The 20,512-nt window shown below is 41.4% G+C and overlaps 2 protein-coding genes across 5 annotated transcripts; both read left to right on the top strand.

The window, feature by feature from the left end:
• Window positions 1-2,970: 2,970 nt before the first annotated feature.
• LOC124376712 lies at window positions 2,971-4,303 on the top strand. Its single transcript, XM_046835926.1, has 3 exons — window positions 2,971-3,126; window positions 3,226-3,648; window positions 3,915-4,303. Exons 1-3 carry the CDS (start codon window positions 3,075-3,077, stop codon window positions 4,118-4,120), a joined length of 681 nt encoding a protein of 226 aa, XP_046691882.1. The 5' UTR covers window positions 2,971-3,074; the 3' UTR covers window positions 4,121-4,303.
• Window positions 4,304-15,260: 10,957 nt separating this feature from the next.
• LOC124376635 lies at window positions 15,261-18,717 on the top strand. 4 transcript variants are annotated; one of them, XM_046835841.1, is made up of 6 exons: window positions 15,261-15,421; window positions 15,521-15,847; window positions 15,999-16,082; window positions 16,215-16,316; window positions 16,436-16,473; window positions 18,523-18,717. In XM_046835841.1, the coding sequence occupies exons 1-6, from the start codon at window positions 15,370-15,372 to the stop codon at window positions 18,604-18,606; spliced, it is 687 nt and encodes a 228-aa protein (XP_046691797.1). In that variant the 5' UTR covers window positions 15,261-15,369; the 3' UTR covers window positions 18,607-18,717. The 4 variants fall into 4 exon arrangements, with proteins under 4 accessions (XP_046691797.1, XP_046691799.1, XP_046691796.1 ...); XM_046835843.1 differs by lacking the exon at window positions 16,215-16,316; XM_046835840.1 differs by lacking the exon at window positions 18,523-18,717 and having other exon boundaries at window positions 16,436-16,607.
• The last annotated feature ends 1,795 nt before the right edge of the window (window positions 18,718-20,512 follow it).

Raw genomic sequence — 20,512 nt, 5'->3', positions numbered from 1 at the left:
TCCGGAGGCGAGACGTCGCCATCGGAGGAACCCTGAGGCGAGACGTCGTCGAAGGAGGAGCCCTGGGGCGAGACGTCGCCTTTCAGGATGCCCGGGAGCGAGGCGTCGTCAAAGGAGGAGCTCTGGGGTGAGACGTCGCCTTCCAGGAAGCTTGGGAGCGAGACGTCATCGAAGGAGGAGCTCTGGGGCGGGACGTCGCCTTCCAGGAAGCTCGGGAGCGAGACGTCATCGAAGGAGGAGCTCTGGGGCGAGACGTCGCCTTCCAGGAAGCTCGGGAGCGAGACGTCGTCAAAGGAGGAGCTCAGAGGCGTGACGTCGCCCTCGGAGTCGCACGGAGGCAAGACATCGCCATCAGAGGAGCTCGGAAGCGAGGCATGCTGGAGCTAAGAGGAGCTCTGGAGCTGGAGCTAAGAGGAGCTCTCGGAGGCATGCTGGAGCGGAGAGAAGCTCTTGGAGGCATGCTGGAGCTGAGAGGTGCTCTCAGGGACACACTGGAGCAGAGCTGGGCTCTCCTGGAGGTCCAGCAGCGGAGAGGAGCTCGCCTGGAGGTCCTGGAGCGGAGAGGAGCTCGCCTGGAGATCCTGGAGTGGAGCCGAGCTCTCTTCAGGATCCTGGAGCGGAAAGGAGCTGTCCCGGAAACTCTGGAGCGGAAAGGTGCTCTCGGGGACGCACTGGAGTGGAGCTGTGCTCTCTTGGAGGTCCTGAGGCAGAGCTGCGCTTTCCTGGATGACCTGGAACGGAGCTGAGCTCTCCTGGATGACCTGGACTGGAGCTGAGCTCTCCTGGAGGTCCTGGGGCAGAGCTGCGCTCTCCTGGATGACCTGGAACGGAGCTGAGCTCTCCTGGAGGTCCTGGGGCGGAGCTGTGCTCTCTTGAAGGTCTTGGAGCAGGCTGAGGATCTCCTGGAGACCTTGGGGCGGAGTGGAGCCCCCCTGAAGGGCCTGGAGCAGGGCGGAGATCTCATGGAGGTCCTGGAATGGAGCCGAGCCATTTTGAAGGGCCTGGTGTAGGGCCTGGAGCAGGGTGGAAATCCCCCGGAGGTCCTGGGATGGAGTGGCGTTCTCTGGGAAGCTCTGGGGCGGAACGGAGCTCTTCGGGAAACACTGGAGTGGAATCGTGCATCTGGTAGCGGGAGAGAGATGGTGGAGATCTGCGGTGACCATCCCTAGTTCCCGAGTGAGAAGTTGGATAAACCGGGTGCACGAGCCGAATTCGCCACCAGAGGCGCTCCACAACTCACTGGCCAGAGAAAGGGATTCTCCAGACAGCAGAGAAATGTGGAGTGCGATCTTGTCTGCTTCCTTGGGGTAAGAGGACGAATAAAAGTCCATATATCCACCGACGCTCTGTAGAAATCCGTCCCACTCAGCTCTGTCTCATCAAACATCACATGTTGCTTCTCCATCCGTGTCTTTTTCACTATTATTGCACTATAATACTGAATAATTTTATAATTAATGATTTAAAAACTTTATTCTATGTTTCATCAACCGGGTTCTCCCACTGCTCCCTCACCTCCTGAGAGTGTGACTTTACATTTTTTCTGGTTCCACCAGCAGAAAAGCTTTAATTCTATCTGGAAAATAAGTGAATTGTGACCCATTAAATTTCTTTTCATCAATAAGGGTTAAGATTGTATTTTGCTTATTGTGGAGCTCAACCTGATCCCAATGTTGACTAATGATTTCTACGGTTGTGCGACATTACCACTTTACCTCTATATTAGCAATCTTCAAACTAAATAGAAAGTGACAAGCAAAGACACAAATATTACCGACCTCACAATTTTATTATACATAGAGTTTTAAACCATGGAGCTCAACATCAGAAATAAAACTTTTTAATGTAAAACACAGAAACAAAAGAGAACTTACAATAAGCACAATTAACAACAACAAAATACAAAAGAAATTTGTTTGTTATTAAGTTGTTGTTTTGTTTCTTCTTGGGAAAAACTGTTTAGCTCAACATTGGATGTGGCACATTTTAAAAATACAAAACCCATTTCGAATTATAATAAACCAAACTTCCCACAAAATACACAACCAAAATACACAACCAAAATACACAACCAAAATCAAACCAAACGGCTCCTATATCTGGTGGCTCCTATATTTCTTTCTTTGGGTATTAAGTGTTTATTTTGCTGTTTTCTGTAAGAGACTTTTTGATATTTACTCTTGGCGTTATGCGGACGGCATTTTTAATTAAGTGCACGTGCCTCGTCAGTTTGCACTGCACATGCTGGAGAGAGGTAGGTGTTTGTGTGAGCTCTTCAATTAATGAGATAATTAAACTCCTTAAGTGTAAGTTTGATTTGATTTCACTTTGTGAACAGTTCTGTTCTACTGTATGTTTTATGTGCAAGTGGATTTAGAATGTGGGGATTTATCATGTGGGCCGTATGTATTCAGTGTTAATGTGCTTCTGAGTTGTTAGCCAGCTAACAAGTTTTGTACTATTACAGGGATACGTTGTCACATGGTGCCCACGAGTGATTTCTCCCTATTGACATTAATCCACAGGTATTTCTTTCTTGATCTCTTTTATTATTTTTCTATCATCTTTTGTAAGAATGTCTAGTGTTTAAATGTTAATGTATTTTGTTCAATTGTTGCATATGATGGTGTTTTCATTGCATATGCTGGAGAGAAGGAATACAATGTCACATGGTGCCCATGAGTGATTTCTCCTTATTGACATTAATCCACAGAGAGATGAGGAGTGTTGATTGGTGGGTGAAACTGCTAATAAACCTTCTCTGGTGAACTGAATGAAAGTGTCCTGAGCCTTTCTTGAACTCAACGCAGACAAGAGTAGCAGCGGTTAGCAGTAGACGGGCAACACTCACACGATTGATAAAGCTGTAGTAGATCATATCCGCATAGTCATGTGACTCGTCACAGCATCAGAAGAGACGAGAACACAAGGAGAGCTTCACATATCATTAGAGCGAATAAACCAATCAGATCAGTCCACAGCTTCAAATCATCCAATCAGGTGTGAGTGAGAGCTGCTTTTCTACTGAACACACAAGTTGATTTCCTCACTATCACTGTGTCTGAACAGGAACGATGATCTCACTCTTTGTGGCGCTTTACTCTCTGCTTTGTCTCTGCACAGCTGGTGAGAACATTTTCAAATCTTTCATTTCAAATAGTAATATTACATATTTACCTCATTTACTGACATCATTAACCATTAAATATCACACACTTTTTACAGTAAAAACATCTGACATCAAGGAGCTTCACGTGAGAACAGTAAAGAGTGGAGAAGATGTAACTATAGCGTGTGATCTCAGTCTGATCAGAGACAAAAGTAAAGTAGTCTGGTACAGACAGAGTTTTGGAAAAGTGCCTCATTATTTAGCAAAATATTACGGGATAAAAGGTTACAAATTTGCTGAAGGATTTAATAATAGTCGCTTTAGTTTTACTGTAAATGATCATCAGTTTGATCTCAACATTACGAACCTGAGAGAAGACGATGGAGGAGAATATTTCTGTGGTGAAATAGAGATATCACACTTTTATACAATAAAGTTCACATCTGGAACACGTCTGCAATTTGAAGGTAAACAGTTTGACTCTGATAAGCTGCTAATTCCAGATCAACACTTTAACCAGTATTATGTGTACATATGCAGTAAATGTTGAGGATTTCACTTTATTCATATTTACTATCATTTCTGTTCATCTGCTGCTTTTCTAATTGATTTATAAAGATAAAGAGATGAAACTCTGTCCTTCACCTGGACCAGAAATCAAAATCACAGGTTCTGTTATACAACAGGATTTAAACAACACCAGTGGTAAGAGTTTTAATCAAATTATTTTCTTTATGATTTCTAGAGCAATTTTCTTCTGGAGTTTAACATTGTTTTTATTATATATGTTTGTTTTCTTTTTTATTTAGAAGTTTAGTGTTCAGTGAACTCCATTATATATTTCAGCTCCTGAAATGTTTTAATAGAATGTTATTTTTCCATCCAGATTCCAGTTGTACTGATCAGATGCATGTGCTCTTCTTGCTCTCTATTGTTAGAGTTGGAGTTCTTGCCTTCATGATTATTATCTTTCCAATCCTCCTGATTGTTTGTAAATTCAGATCAAATTAGAAATTTAATATAGAAATAGAAGAAATAGTGAAATAAGGACAAAAGCATGTGTTGGATTCAGTTCATGATAATTGATGATGTTGGTTATATACTGGAATGATTTTGGTCTGACTGCAATGTGGAGATATTTACAGCTGTATGTAGAAAAAGATTAAAACAAATGCATTTAATAAAATTTAAATATAAAGTAAATGCACAATGCAGTTTTTCTCTTTATTTCTGAGATTTTATTGTATATACTTTAAAATGTAACTTTGTATTTTCCACATCACATAATGCACAAGTTTGAGACTCCAATGAGGTGTATTAATAATATCACACATATTTACTGACTATAACTGGGATAAATGTAATCACTTCTCTGGGTTTTGCTTCACCTGAACCCGAGTCCAGTCGAGCCCAAACCCCAAACAATCCCAGAATCATTCCTGGTACAGACTTAATTAACCACCTCAATTAATCAAATCTCCTTCTCAATCAATTCACACCAATAACTAATATAGAAACATTTTTTGTGCAACATAGAAATAAAATGTAAATTAAATGTACTTCCACCTGAGCAGCACACTGTAGTTTATCAACCAGGATGTGATTAAAGGAAGCGTAAGAACATGATGAAAACCTGCTGATATGCTGTAGACCAATTTCACAGTTTCTACCATACACTGACCGATCCAGTGCATAATGATGGTGAAGAGAACTTCACACTAAACAACATTTAGTAACCGACTCATCAGTGTTCCAACTTCTTGATCAAAGTAGGCATGACAGATCATAAAAGATCAGAAGTCCATTTAAGTTCTCAGTGTGAGACAATTCAGGGTTTGTAGGTCAAAAGTAATATTTTATAACCAATGTGTAATTGGGAGAAAATCCAGTGTGAATAAGAATGGAGAGATGTGTTCATATCTTTTCTTTCTGTTAAAGACTTAAGTTTCTGCATTCTGCATACTAACTGAGTTTAGTTTATTCACCTACTGGAGCATCCAACCAGTACGAGCAATAATCCAACATAGAGGTAACAACTGTCATGTTTCAGTGACACACACACACACACACACACACACACACACACACACACACAGAGATGTGAGATGGAAACTAGAAGATACATGTCTCAAACCAAACACCAGCGTGAGGCCATTAAGGGTTTTACCACATCAGAGGTGTGAAACTGCTGGACTCATAGACTGCAGCAGCACTTTGTCTAAATGTTCTGCATGAATAAGTTTGGACGTGTTTTCTACAGGATCGTCATTAAATGATTCATATCCACCAAAAGGTGTGAGATTATACTTTAAATAATAACAATTCTTGGACTGTTGAAGTGACACACAATAATTCAGTGAGATCTGATTTTTAAAACACTCAGTCTCAGAAAAGCAAAAACCACAATGTGTATTTTTATTAGACTGAAACACCTGCATGTGACAGAGTGCTGCTGCAGCCACTAACACTTCTACAAACGTGTTAAGAACCTTCTCATACTTGCCCTAAACCCTGGAGTTGCTTTTAGACTTGTTTATGAGTGGGGCTCATAATCACAGGTTTACTTTAACATAGAATAGTAGATCATTTCTTATTCATATTTAACAATAACAATAAACTCTGACTATTTATACTTGACGCCTCAGTGTTTTTACTTTACTTTATAAGTGAATGACTTATATCCTGTCACAGTCCCCCAAGAGAGACAATGTCTGCTGTTCTTACTATTTCCAGATGTGCTCTATGGACAGGTAGTTTGGGTGTGAATCTACATTACCTCGTATTGTATTACTCTGTATAGACACACTAGAGTAGAGGTACAGGATCTACAGGATTTAACATAGAATAGTAGATCATTTCTTATTAATATTTAACAATAACAATAAACTCTGAATATTTATACTTGATGTCTCACTGTTTTTACTTTACTTTATAAGTGAAAGGCTTATAAAATGGCTCCTGTCACAGTCCCCCAAGAGAGACAATGTCTGCTGTCCTTACCATTTCCAGATGTGCTGTATAGACAGGTAATTTGGGTGTGAATTTACATTACCTTTTATTGTATTACTCTGTATAGACACACAAGGTTAAAGGTGTCAGGGAACCACCACACACGTCTGCCTCCTACACTCACACAACTTCGCCCTCCTATTAATCACCTTCACCTGTTTCCAATCTACTCTTCCATTTATAAGGAGCCCAGTTCCACTCGCTCACCGTCCAATCTACGGTTTACACTGGCGATCATCCCTGGAGTACCCGCATTACGGATTATACCGACTCTCCGGTTTTTGCTTTTCCTCTGCCTTGTGTATTCAAACTAATAAAGTGCCTAACCATACTCTGGTTTCCAACTCTTGGTCCACGCGTGACAGGCGATCAGACCGGTACCGACCGTTTACCTCGATGGATCCACAGACGGGTTCCTCCTTGGATGTCATCAAGGAACTCATTGCCGCTGTCCGGGAGGCCCGCCAGGTTTCCCCTTCCACCTTCAGCGGCCTGATGGCTCTTCCGGGTTTATATTTCAGAGACGTGGCTGAGTGCAGTGGCTTCCTTATGCAAGTCAACCTCTATATAGAGAAGCAACAGCACAAGTTTACCACCGACCGATCCCAGATAGCATTCCTCATCTTCTTACTCACCGGGAGTAAGAAAGGGAGTAACAAAAAAAGCTCCTGTGTTATCGAATGAGTTTGTGTTGACACACAAAAACAATGTTTAGTACCCCGTCTTCCCATTACAGTGTCTCTGTGCATGCAGGTTCTTAAGGAACATCTACGAACATGCTTCTCCACCGGGTTTCCTCCTAAAAGTTGCAAGGGACTGTGTATATGTTAGTGTGTGTATGTTGTGTTTACCAGTAGTAGGGGTGTGGCTGCAATTTTTGTTGGGTTTGAGTTTATTTGCTGTTTGTTGAGGGACTTCAGGAAAGTGTCTTGTCTTTCTTTTTGTGTTAATTTTTGTAGGTAATTTAGATTTTGTATAAAGAGTGTTTCTGATTGTTATTTTGGCTTTGGTCCACCCTGAAGTACACAGTACATGGGAAATATTGAGATGCGACCTAGAGATCCACAGCCACTAAAACTCTCTGCTTCCTGCACCAGTCTTTTCCTCACACCTTCCAGCAGTAGTATTCCTACAAATTCATGCTGTTGTTAGATTGAGAGCAACAGTTTACATAAAAATACACACATTGGAAGTCTGTCAGCGATGGTATATAAGCCTGTAGATTTTGCCCCACAGGATGCATCATAGTCAAAAGCCCGCCCCCTTTTCTCCATTGCCGTAGATAGCAGAGGTATGTGGGTCTTTAGCTGTTTAGCTAGTTGTCTGCCTGTAGGTTTAATTTTGTGAATTTTGCGATTTTACTCGTTTAATGTAACATCAGATCACTGAGATCCCCAGCGTGATGTGCTGCTTACTCTCAGCTAAATTTAATGTTTTGTGCGTGGGGTATTGCAGGAGTTGGTTTTAGTTTAACAGGGAATACAGTTGTGTGTTTTAATGTGGTGTGTCTTCAGTGTGTACAAATAAATCATTAAATGAACTGAGGTTCCTCTATTGTGTAAACCTGCTTACTAAGTAGTGATGTATGGAATTCCACCATCAATTCATGGTTCAGAACAAATCCACTTTAATGAAAGCAAAACACCAATGATGACAATCTGTCACTCACAACATCTCAGCTCTTGGTTAGAGAAGGTGCTGCACGCTGAGCTGCACTTGTGCATGAGATCATCTGTGCTTTAACTCTCAATTTATCACAACCTGGTAGAAATATTTCTGTTTTCAAAACTGCATTGCCTCTGGATCCATGTTCAATGAAAGTGTGTGTTCTGGTTTTACTTCACTCATATTTAACTAAACTTGATTGGTTGGAGAGTTGATGTGGGCGGAGCATGAACTCTTAAAGGAACAGTCATGTGGGTTTAACATTAGCTTGTTCTTCTGAAAAAAAGTGTGAAAAAAGTGTGGTGTGTGTCTATATGTGTGTATGAGCGTGTGCACGTGTGTGTGTGTGTGTGTGTGTGTGTATGAGCATGCATGTGAGTGTGTGTGTGTGTGTGTGTGGGGGTGTTTGTGGTCCTCTTTATGTGCATGAAATTTTCCATTGTATGATAAAGATCTCTGCTACTGGTGTGAATGTGCAGGTCACTACAACACACTCGTTACAGGAAATGAAAAGTCCAAAGCTAACACTCATTGTGTGGAGGTGATGAACTGTATTCATTCTGGATTCTGCAGTTGAAATTCTTCTCATTATAGTCACTAATGAAGTTTGCATGAAGCAGGTCAGTGTGAGGTGCTGAAACACTCCGTCTCAGAAACTCAGAAACCACAATGCTGTTTTTATTAAACTGAAACACCTGCATATGAGAGACACTGCTGCAGCCACTAACACTTCTATTAATGTCTTAAGAACATTTTCACACTCAGCCTCAACTCTCAAGTCCAAACCTATAACCACTTGTAAACTGGTTAGGGGGTGGAGCTAATAATAATTTCTCACATGCAACATTGCTGAGGCTTTTTTTATAGATGTTTATAACTTTTTTTATTAGTGCAGCATTTAAGCTTCATGTCCTAATTAAAGAATACCGTGTTGAGGAGACCATATGAGATGTTCTATTGTCAAGAAATTTTAGATTCCTGCATAAAATGTAAAAATGTAAAGGTTGATGAATAAGCATAAGGATCTGAGCAAATTTAACCGGTGGCCGCTTGTGATGTCTTGAAAACTGGGTCACACCATTTCCCAAAAAGCAGGTTTTGTGGTGTGTTCCAGAATACAGAGGTAAGTATCAGGGTCTAATGAGATCAGAACAAACAGACTACACAGCTGGTGGTCAGAAAGCCCATGCTGTCAAAGTTCAGGTTATAGGATCCAAGGCAGATGCAAAAAGAGCAGGAAAGAAAAGCTGTGCAGAGTCATTTCAGGGAGCCGTTTCAGGGAGCCGTTTCAGGGAGCCGATTCCGCGGAGGGTGATGATGGCAAGCCGGAAGTCGGGGCGCGTTCAGCGCGAGCCAAGCCAAGCCGGAAACCGGAGGACATATTGTTCAGGTCAGAAACAAAAGAACAAACAAAACCAAGAATATGCTGGAGAGTGATCAGGGCAAGCCTAAAGACAATCTGGCACTGTCTGGAGGATTCAGGCATCCTTATAAGTGCCAGAAAATTAGACGCCATTTCTGTGAAGCTGGTTGGGAGGGGGCGTTTCCTCTGTGATTGAGGCGGTAATGCCTGAAGTGCTCAAGCGGGCTGACAGTACCCCCCTGTACAGGGCGGCCCCAAACGCCCCAACAGGCTGCCCCGAGTGGGCCCGATGAAAGCCAGCAATCAGGTCAGGTAAAGGTCATGACCTTTACCAACGAGCCTTGCCTTTTACTGGGCAGGATGCGGCCATGTTCCCTTTACCTCCGCAGTAGAGGCATAGACCTAGAGACCAACGTTTCTCCTTCTCAGCGGGGGTCAGGTGGTGGCGTCCTATCTCCATGGCTTGCGGCAGAGAGAAAGAACAGGTGCCACAACCCGAAACACAATGTGGGGAACCGCTCGCAGTTAAAGGACTGTGAGGATCTAGGCTCTGAGCGGGGTAACCACGCTCCCGGCGGCGTTCCTTTATGCGCCGATCGATGCGTGTCGCCAATGAGATCAGTGAATCCAGATCCTGGGGTGGATCACGAGCGGCAAGTTCGTACTTAACGGCAGAGGAGAGGCCCTGGAGGAAAGTATCATAAAGCGCAGTGCCAACCTATCCGCTGTCAGTGACCTGGGTCCGGAACTCAGTCGCGAACTCTGCAACAGAGCGATGTAATGGGAGCGGGCGGCATCTTGGCGTGGTGTAGATGTGCCGAAGACCTTCCGGAGTTCGGCAGAAAAGGCGGCAAACGATCTGCAGTAATGCCTGAAGTGCTCAAGCGGGCTGACACATGCTAACTCTCGTACACCACAGAAAGCTCCCACAATGGACATGTTAGTGTCTATTGAGGAATGGAGGAAGGTGGCCTGGTCTGAAGAATCATTATTTGGATGCCCAATTGTGTGGCATCACATTTTGCTTGCAAACTTTGCATCCTGCTGTTCTCTTTCAGGAACTCAAGCTGTGTCATCAAGGCTTTGAGAATGCTACCACGTTGTCCATGCTCTAAATCACGTGTGCAATCTGTTCAACGGAGAGGCGCGCCATCACCGCAGGGTGACATCACAACCAGGAAGCTATAAAACTCGGTGGAGCCGACGCTATCCTCAATTTGTTTAGGAAGCTCTCTCTGTGTGTGTGTGTGTAAGAGAAATAAGAAAGTCATAAAAAAAAGAAAAAAAATCTTATTTTTTCGGCTGCTCCCATTAGGGTTCACCACAGCGGATCATCTGTCTCCAAACTACTCTGTCATCTACATCTGCCTCTTTCAAACCAACTACCGGCATGTCTTCCCTCACCACATCCATAAACCTCCTAATTGGTCTTCGTCTTTTCCCTCTTCCTGGTGGCTCCATCCTCAGCATTCTTCTACCGATGTACCCCATGTCCCTCCTCTGCATATGTCCAAACCATCTCAATCGGGCTTCTCTCACTTTGTCCCCAAAACGTCCTACATGTGCTGTCCCTCTAATAAACGAATTTCTAATCCTGTCCATCCTCGTCACCACCAATGAAAATCTCAACATCTTCAGCTTTGCTACCTCCAGCTCCACCTCCTGTCTTTTAGTTAATCCCACTTTCTCTTAACCATACAAAATCGCAGGTCTCACCACAATCCTATAAACCTATGACCCTTTCACTTTTACAGATAATCTTCTATCACAAATCATTCTATTTTCTTCACTTCTTTATCACCCTATCCATTACTTTGCACTGTTGACCCCAGGTACCTAAACTCCTATTGTCCACAAACATCATAGTCCACGGAGACTCCGTCTGACTTCATCTGTCAACCTGTCCCTTACCACTGCAAACAAGAAATGTCTCAGAGCCGATACTTGATGCAGTCCAAGCTCCACCTTAAACCAGTCTGTCGTTCCTACTGCACACGTCACTGCTGTCACACTGGTCTCATACATGTCCTGCACCACCCTCACATCTGACACACCTGACATCCTCATACAATACTACAGCTCCTCTCTCTAGGTACCCTGTCGTACACTTTCTTTAGATCGACAAACACACTATACAACTTCTTCTAGCCTTCTCTCAGATAATGCATCTGTAGTGTTCTTCCTCTGCATTATACCATACTGTTGCTCACAGATGTTCACCACTTCTCTCAGCCTGGCTTCCACTATTCTTTCCCATAACTTAATGGTGTGACTAATCAACTTTATATCCCTTTTTACCTACTGCCACATCTCCTTTTATTCATCTCTCTGCCGATCCCAATACTGTTTCTCCAACCTCTTTCTCCTTATGCTCTCCCTCACTTCCTCATTTCACCACCATGTCTCTTTGTCTTCCTTTCTATTTCCAGATGTCACACCAAGTACCTTTCTAGCTGTTTACCTTATCACTTCTGCAGTAGTTGCCCAATCATCCAGCACCTCTTCACCAACACCGAGCCCCTGTCTGACCTCTTCCCTGAACCTCACACTACAGTCTTCCTCCTTACACCATCTTATTATTTTTTTTAGTCCTCACTCTCCTCCACTTCTTCTTCACCTCCAAAGCCATCCTATAGACCACCATTGGATGCTGTCTAGCTACACTGTCCTCTGCCAACACCTTACAGTCTCCAATCTCCTTCAAGTTGCATCTCCTACATAGAACATTGTCTACCTGTGTGCAACTTCCTCCACTCTTATACGTCATCCTATGCTCCTCCTTCTTCTTAAAATTTCATCCTTTTAGCAAAATCTACCACCATCTGCCCTTCCACATTTCTCTCCTTTAAACCGTACCTACTATCACCTCCTCATCACCTCTGTTCCTTTCACCAAAATGGCCCTTGATGTCTGCCCCAATCACCAATCAGTCTTTCCTAGGTTCACCCTCTACCATCATCTAACTTACTCCAGAATATTTTCTTCTCACAACCCAGTTAACTGCCTGGTTTGTTCAGTACTGGAGTTTCTACGTAAGCAATTCACCCCAGGGTTGTTTTCTTTCACCCTGAAAGGTTACGTGTCTGCTATCACGGCTTACTGTGCTATGCTTGCTGAGAAGTCGCTGGGCAAGCATTCCTTGGTGACACGTTTCCTTCATGGCACCCGGGAGGCTGATGCCTGGGATGTGACCCAGAGTGCCTGTGTGGGACCTGGCCATTGTGCTGGATGCTCTCTCTAACCCCCTCTGAGCCCTTGGAAGAGGTGGCTATTAGGAGCTACCCCAGACCCCAGGGGGTTGTCCCTAAAGTGCCCTCTGCTCCCCCACGATTCATGCTGCAGGCATCCTATCCTCCTCATTTCCAGGCCCCCAACCAGGAGAAACTAAACTGACTCTGTCTGGTGTGAGCACTGGACACATACATCCACAGTACAAAACTGTGGAGGAAGTCGGAGCAGCTATTTGTCTGCTAAGGTCCCCCCAAAAAGGGCTAACAAACAGACACTTCATCCTGCTATGAGTCCTCTGTTCTCCCTGCTTCTTTTGTGGTTAAAGCTCACTCTGCCCAGAGTGTGGCGGCCTCTACGGCTTGGTCCTCTGGAGTCCCTTTCTATGACATTCGCAATTCTGCCTTTCTTCAGATTTTATAGCCTTGACCTTAGAGCCACTCCTGGCTCCTCCGTCCTTCGGTTAAGCTGTGCCCATACACACTAGGCCGGGACTGGTCAGTATGGCGTGATTGGACACTTATTCCCAAAGCGTTGTAGATGCAGCTCGAGTTCCTGAAAGGGAACGTCTCTAGGTTACATATGTAACCCTGGTTCCCTGAGGGAACTAGACGCTGCGTCTCCAGGTGACACTCTCTGGACCCCTGCTTCCTTCCCTTTTCAGAAGCTATCATCAGCTCGACCGCATGCGCGTTTTAAAGTTTCCTGGTCATGAAATCACCCCGCCTGCATTGATGTCACACCTCACCGTTGGACAGACTGCACACGTGATTCAGAGTGTGGACAATGTGGAGTTATTCCGAAAGCATTGTTGACTCAGTGTATTGTTCCCTCAGGGAGCCAGGGTTACATAAATAACCTAGAGACATTCATATGGATGATGCTTTGTATGTTTGGATGTACCACCTATGAGTTAACAAAAAGTTTCGAGACCAGTGCACCACATATGCATTTTTAATGCACAATGCCATGAATGCGAAAAAGGACGAGCATGCACTTGCTCATGCTGTAGACCTGCCTCGCCTTTTTCAGTTGTGGAGATGATGGGCTCCTCCTCTGTGAAGACTGTTGCTTCATTTTCAATTTTTTTCTTCTTCACATACACATTCATCCAGAGTACGACAATGTAGGGATAAAAAAAATTAAGTAGATAAAGAAAAAAATATATATAAAGTAAATGAAGATATATGTATGTACAAATGAATTCCAGAAAGAGAATGATGAGTATGGCAGATATTGACAGAGTATACAATCTTCCTGGTCCGGCACCGAGTTCGGTAGATGTCCTGCAGGTTAGGGAGCAGATGGTACGTTTGGCTAAAAGCATCCCCCTCTAGAGGGTTCACCTGTCCTGCATGGTGCTGTTCCTGAACCTGGAATTGATGCTACCCATAAGAATGCTCTTAATAGTTCAAGTGTAAAAGGTCCTTAGCAACTGAGAGGGTAGTTGAACGTCCCTTAGGTGTCTGAGATGGTGCAGACACTGCCGGGCCCTTTTCACCAGGGTGTTGTTAGAAGACAGGTCCTGTGTGAAGTGAAGACATAGGTATTGGAAACTATCCACTCTCTTCACTGGGGTCCCATTGATGTTTAGCGGTTGGTATGACTTTCCTGCTTCATGATGAAGAACATTATCAACTCCTTAGTCTAGCTGACATTCAGGAGAAGATTGTTCTCCTGGCAGCATCTCTCCAGGTTTTTAATCTCCTGTAGGTAGGGCGTCTAATTGTTGTTGGAGATCAGGCCCACCACAACAGTGTCGTGAATAAACTTGATGATGGTAGTGGAGTTGGAAGTGGACACACAGTCATGTGTGTACAGGGAGAAACACAACCCTGAAAAGCTCCAGTGCTGAGGATAACAGTGGATGACGTGTATGCCCACCCATAGGAATTGTAGTCTGTCTGCCAGGAAGTTGTAGATCCATTGACACAGTGACAGATTAAGTCCCAGGACCTCCAATTTAGAGCATTTTTGCATAAATCCCTTTTCTGTAGTCCAGGTGGATCATCGTTGTGTGAAGAAGTTTCCCTCTCCGGTTCTCTGAACATGCGTGCCGCTGGCACTGCTAGCGTGGTTAGCTGCAGCCTTGAAGTGAGCATAAAAGGTTTTTAGCTTGTCTGGCAAGCTAAAAACCCATTCGGGAAGGTAATGTTTTATAACCTGTGATGGTTCTTAGTCCCTGCCACAGGCTCCCAGAGTCACCATGTTGAAACTGTGACTCTAGTTTCATCCCGTAGCGCTGTTTTACTTCCTTCACCGTTCTGCACACACTGTAAGATGCAGCCTTGTACTCGTCCATGTCCCCGTTGTCGAGCCCTGTGTTGTAGGCAGCAGAGGTATTTTAGAGCATCTCAAATAGTTTTATCCACCCACGGCTTCTGGTTGGAAAACGTTCTGATGGTATTTTTCTGTACCATATCATCTGCTAGTTTCCAGATTAATGCAACAACCGCTTTCATAAACATGTTAACTTCATCAGAGCTGCGCCTGAATATGTCCCAGTCTGCTTCATCTAAAGCATCCAGCAGAGCGGCCACCAATTGGTCAGTCCAGTGTGCGACCTCGCTCTGAACCGGAGCTTACTGTTATAGCCTTTGTTAATTCTATCTGGAAAATGTGTGAGCTGGGACCCATTCATTTTCTATCTATTCCTAATGGTTAACTTTGTATTTTGCTTATGAACAGACACAAGATCAGTGACCTCTGAACTGCCTTTGGGTACACAATCTGCTGAAAACTTCTTAGTGTAATCGTAAATAATACTAATGACCTTTTCCCCCTAAAAATCTAATATTTACCCTAAAACCCTCTATATAGGCTCACATAATTAATGTAACAAGGACACAAGGAGAGCTTCGCATATCTTTAGAGTGAATGGACCAATCAGATCAGTCCACAGCTTCAAATCATCCAATCAGGTGTGAGTGAGAGCTGCTTTTCTACTGAACACACAAGTTGATTTCCTCACTATCACTGTGTCTGAACAGGAACGATGATCTCACTCTTTGTGGCGCTTTACTCTCTGCTTTGTCTCTGCACAGCTGGTGAGAACATTTTCAAATCTTTCATTTCAAATAGTAATATTACATATTTACCTCATTTACTGACATCATTAACCATTAAATATCACACACTTTTTACAGTAAAAACATCTGACATCAAGGAGCTTCACGTGAGAACAGTAAAGAGTGGAGAAGATGTAATTATAGCGTGTGATCTCAGTCTGATCAGAGACAAAAGTAAAGTAGTCTGGTACAGACAGAGTTTTGGAAAAGTGCCTCAGTTTTTTGCAAAATATTACGGGACAAATAGTTACACATTTACTGATGGATTTAATGATAATCGTTTCGGTGTTACTGTAAATGAGCATCAGTTTGATCTTAACATTAAGAATCTGAGAGAAGATTTCTGTGGAGAAATGGAGAAAACTACAATAAAGTTCACATCTGGAGCACGTCTGCAATTTGAAGGTAAACAGTTTGACTCTGATAAGCTGCTAATTCCAGATCAACACTTTAACCAGTTTTATGTGTACATATGCAGTAAATGTTGAGGAATTTACTTTATTCATATTTACTATCATTTCTGTTCATCTGCTGCTTTTCTAATTGATTTATAAAGATAAAGAGATGAAACTCTGTCCTTCACCTGGACCAGGAAACAAAACCACAGGTTCTGTTACACACCAGAATTCAACCAGCAGAGGTGAATAACATAAATGTTTTATGAAATAATCTTATATTCCGTTTCTATAACAAAATTGTTCTTTTGTAATGACATTTCCCATTTAGAAATAATAATTTCATATTAATATATAAATGTTTTACCTTTTTATAGGAGGTGATTCTTGGGTGATTTACACTTTAACGACCTTCAGTATAATATCTGTTATTGTAATCATGGTTCTGGTTGGTGTTTTATTTAAAAGTCAAAGAAAAGGTTTGTTTAATTTTATTATTATTATTAGTTTTTATTATTATTATTTATAGAGTTAGTGTATACATTTCTCAAAAAATCAGAATCTTTTTACATGCTAACATTTGTGTTTTATTGTTCAGGTGCTTCATCACGAAAGCCTGAAATCAGCAGCAATCAGGTAATCCAGTCTTCTATTCACTGTGATTCTATTCTGATAAAGAAATCCACATCTGACCTACAATCCACAATGTACAGAGAATTTTACTAAACCATTTACTAAATATCAATGGACTCATTCTTTTTAGTCTTTAATCCACTCTGGTGTATAAACACCTTTTGTTCAAGATCCAAGAATCAAAGTTGCTTTATTGACATTGCAAAAATGGACATTTGTTGTGCCAAAATATAGAATATACAGAGACATAAAAGAAATAATTCAATCAGAAATAAGAATAAACTACACTAAAAATAAAGTATAATATAACTACAGTAACAATATAATACAAATGATAGGAATAGTACACATGGAATAGTAAGAATAAATAAGTAGTTTTAATAATAATAAAACAATAAATAAGTAAATGTATAAACGTGTGTGTGTGTGTGTGTGTGTGTGTGTGTGTGTGTGTGTGTGTGTGTGTTGCATATACTCTGTGCCCCCCAGTAGGTGGTGCAGTTTGTCAGGGACTAAGAGGAAGTTAAAATTGGGAATGATTTGGTTATTTTGGTGAAGAATCAGGTTTAAATGTGGTTGTATTTGGTGCATTCAGTGAGGAAGTGCAGTTCTGTCTGTGTTCAGTAAACACTGCTGGCAAAGTCTCTGCTCTTGGGGCAGACAGGACTGTGTCTGTCTCCAAGTCTGTCATGTCCACTGTGTCTGGACTTCATCAAGGTGTGTCTTAGTTTCAGATCAGACATGGTGCTCGGGTTCTCTGCCATGCTGTAGTGTCTGTTCAGAGCCACATAACACTTAATTCTACTCTGGATTTGGTTTGTGTTTCCCAGTAGCTCAGATACTTCACTTTCAGGGTTTGTGTCACTGGTTTGTGTCAGGGTTTCCTCTGATCCTGAGTCACTGGTGTGTTAGTGTGTGTTGGTGGTATGTGCGTGTGTGTTGATGGTGTGTGAGTGTATGTGTGTGTGTGTTAGTGAATATGACTGTGGGATATCTACCGTAATTCTGCTTGCATGCATTGTTGGTGGTGTTTCTGTGCACCTTTAGGATCATTTTGCAGAACTCCACAAGCAGGACCTCAATTGGATGTTGGTCTGGTAAAGATTTCATGTCAATAGCACCTTAGGAAATATATTTACTGAAAAAAATAGTGATGTGTTCAAAACTTGTTTTACCCGCTGTACTGTATATGTGTGTGTGCGTATTTAGTGTTCAGTTTTCATTTTTTTATGTCTGTTGCAGATGTTATGCAGTAACGTCTGTAGGTTACGACAGTAACCCTAGTTCCCCGAGAGAATAAGAAGCTGCGTCGTAACGCTTTGGGAACGCCCAAAGCATTAAGATGCAGCTCGAGTTCCCGAAGAGGAACGTCTCTAGGTTATGACCTTAACCCCAGTTCCCCGAGGGAACGAGACGCTGCGTCGTAACGCTTTGGGAACGCCCACAGCTTTACGACGCAGCGTCTCCTTCTCTCGGGTTCCCGAAGGGGAATTGTCTGATCTCATCCATCTGGTTACTGTGCTATGGGTGTCTGAGAGCTTCAACGTAGCTGCGTGGTGGTTGTCGGGTTTAAGTGCTGGCCAGTGGTGCCGGTGAGCTGGTGTGGTTGGCCGGACTGGACAGTGTTAAGAACTGTTTAAGAACAGATTAGTAAAATCAACAGTTATAGTTTGAAGTTGCAGGGTGGTTTATTCTGGGTTTATGATTTGTGTCCTTTAATCTTATTCCTATTTGTTTGTTTGAAATCCACTCTGTAATTATCTTGTAGAGTTTTCTTTCTCTGTCCCAGTTTTATTTTTTTTAATTCTTTGTCCTTCATGTGGTTAGGCTTTGTGTCTTCTTGGAGGTAATGTTCAAAATTTCCATATTATTTTTTGTCAAATTTACATCAGGAACTAATTCTTTAAATTAATTTTTTGAGATTGTATGGATATTAACTGTTTTATTAGAGTTTCTCAATTTAGAAATTTAGGAGCTCACCTTAAGCATGACATCACTCTCTGATCTCTCTCTCTCTCTCTCTCTCTCTCTCTTTCTTTCATTCTTTATCAGGCTGATGTTGCCCTGAACTATGCAGCTGTGAATTTTGCTAAGAAACCTTCATCCTCCAGAACATCCAGAAACATGAAGAAATAAAGATGTTCATTTACAAGTAAAATTAATAGATCCAAAGAAATTACTTTAGACTTGAAAAAAAAAGAAATTATTTTATAGTACAGAAGCGTCATATTTTAATCAGACAACATTTTTATTGCTGTAAGTTATTTACTTTTTTCATGTAATTATTTTCTTCACATGATGTCATAATGTTTTTGTGTGTAAACAACCTGTTGTATTTTTTCTTTCTAAAAGTTTTTCTGAATATTGTATAATTTCACATTTCTAAAATTGAAAGATAATATTTTTGTTCGATCCCAAAGAATAAACCACTTTACAATGATATAACTTGTTTAAACTTTGGTTTTGGGTGATTTTGTTTGGGAGTTTTATAAAGATGCCAAATCTCATGAGTTTTGTAATAACTTCAAATTAATTACACATTATTGTATCATGTACACCAATAAACATCTTCCATTTCCCACTTTTCTAGAAATACTAAAGGCTGTTAAGTGCTACAGGAGTAAATATAGAGAAAAAGCCTTTATTATCACATGTACAACATTTATTTCACTCTTTTCCCCAACACCCATCATCATCTGTGGAAAAGAACTGATCTAAACTGTTCACTTACTACAATTACTTATTATACTTCTATTATTATTATTATTATTATTATTATTATTATTATTATTATTATTATACTTCTATTATTATTATTATACTTCTATTATTATTAATATACTTCTTTTATTATTATTATTATTATTATTATTATACTTCTTGTTCTGGCTCCACCAGCTGTTTTTATTAATTTATCAGCATTTGCTGGTGAAAGAAAAGTAACAGAAAGTCGAGACCAGTGAAGTAAAACACTAAAGACCAAGTCAGGAAACTACTGAAGAGTCGCTGCCAGGAAAGAAATAATCATTAGCAATTCTACTATTTTAGCTTTTAATCAGCTGTTCCATGTGATTAAAAACATGTACCTGAGATTTAAGAAATAATTATTAGAGAGTATTTTAAAGCTAAACATTAATAGTAAATGATCAGATTCTCAGTGTGAAGCAGACCTGTGATTTTAAGCCCCGCCCCCAAACACGCCTAGAAGCAGTCATAAGACAGGACTTATGAGGGTTCAGGTCGAGTGTGAAAACATTTTGAACACATGTGTAGAAGTGTTAGTGGATGCAGCAGCACTCACTCACATACAGTTGTTTCAGTTTAATAAAAACAGCATTGTGGTTTGTGTGTGTGTTTTAGGAAACAACTCACACTGAATTATTTTACTGCACATCAACAGTCCAAATGTCTTCATGCTGGAATTTCCGTCTAAAATTCAACAGAGCAGAAGTTCATTAATAAAAATATCTTTAAAGTTTTATGTAGAATGTTGACAGCAGTATTTATGTGAACTGTGATAGAGACTGTGTTCTAACGGTGTGAGTTCTGTTTCCACTCTACATAATGACAGAGAAAGAATTAGTTTTATTTACAGTAGAATCACAACTTTTAGTAGATATGAATCATTTAATGACTCACCTGTATAAAATATATTCAAACTTAATCATGCAGAACATAAAAAGTGCTGCTGCAGTCTATGAGTCCAGCAGTTTCACACCTTTGATTTTGTAAAACCCTTAATGGCCTCACGCTGGTGTTTGGTTTGAGTCGTGTGTCTTAAAGTTTCCATCTCACACCACAGAGTGTATTTCAGTGCTAATGGAAACCCAGTGTGGTTTAAAGTGAGAGAAATAAAAATAAAGTGTCTAAATCTTTTTATCAGGGCTGTAAGTGATGTTGATTTCAAATATCTACTCATAAAGAACATTTGCTTATAATCTACTAATAAGAACATTTCTAGTTAAAGGTTCTGTTAATGACTCCTAATGCTCCACCCACTCTCAACCTTTCACCCAAAAACACAATTTAAAGGTAAACACAG

Source organism: Silurus meridionalis, chromosome 23 (genome assembly GCF_014805685.1).
Source record: "Silurus meridionalis isolate SWU-2019-XX chromosome 23, ASM1480568v1, whole genome shotgun sequence".
NCBI lineage: Eukaryota > Metazoa > Chordata > Actinopteri > Siluriformes > Siluridae > Silurus > Silurus meridionalis.
The sequence above is the reverse complement of the archived record's forward strand: the minus strand, read 5'-3'. Positions and strand labels throughout refer to the sequence as shown.

Excerpts from the sequence above, each read along its gene's own strand:
- LOC124376635 (XM_046835840.1), top strand. The coding sequence starts at position 15,370 with ATGATCTCACTCTTTGTGGCGCTTTACTCTCTGCTTTGTCTCTGCACA. Across the intron at positions 15,422-15,520 it reads GCTTTGTCTCTGCACAGCTG|TAAAAACATCTGACATCAAG; the intron begins GTGAGAACATTT and ends CACTTTTTACAG. Across the intron at positions 15,848-15,998 it reads AGCACGTCTGCAATTTGAAG|ATAAAGAGATGAAACTCTGT; the intron begins GTAAACAGTTTG and ends TGATTTATAAAG.
- LOC124376712 (XM_046835926.1), top strand. The coding sequence starts at position 3,075 with ATGATCTCACTCTTTGTGGCGCTTTACTCTCTGCTTTGTCTCTGCACA. Across the intron at positions 3,127-3,225 it reads GCTTTGTCTCTGCACAGCTG|TAAAAACATCTGACATCAAG; the intron begins GTGAGAACATTT and ends CACTTTTTACAG. Across the intron at positions 3,649-3,914 it reads GTATTATGTGTACATATGCA|TTAGAAGTTTAGTGTTCAGT; the intron begins GTAAATGTTGAG and ends TTTCTTTTTTAT.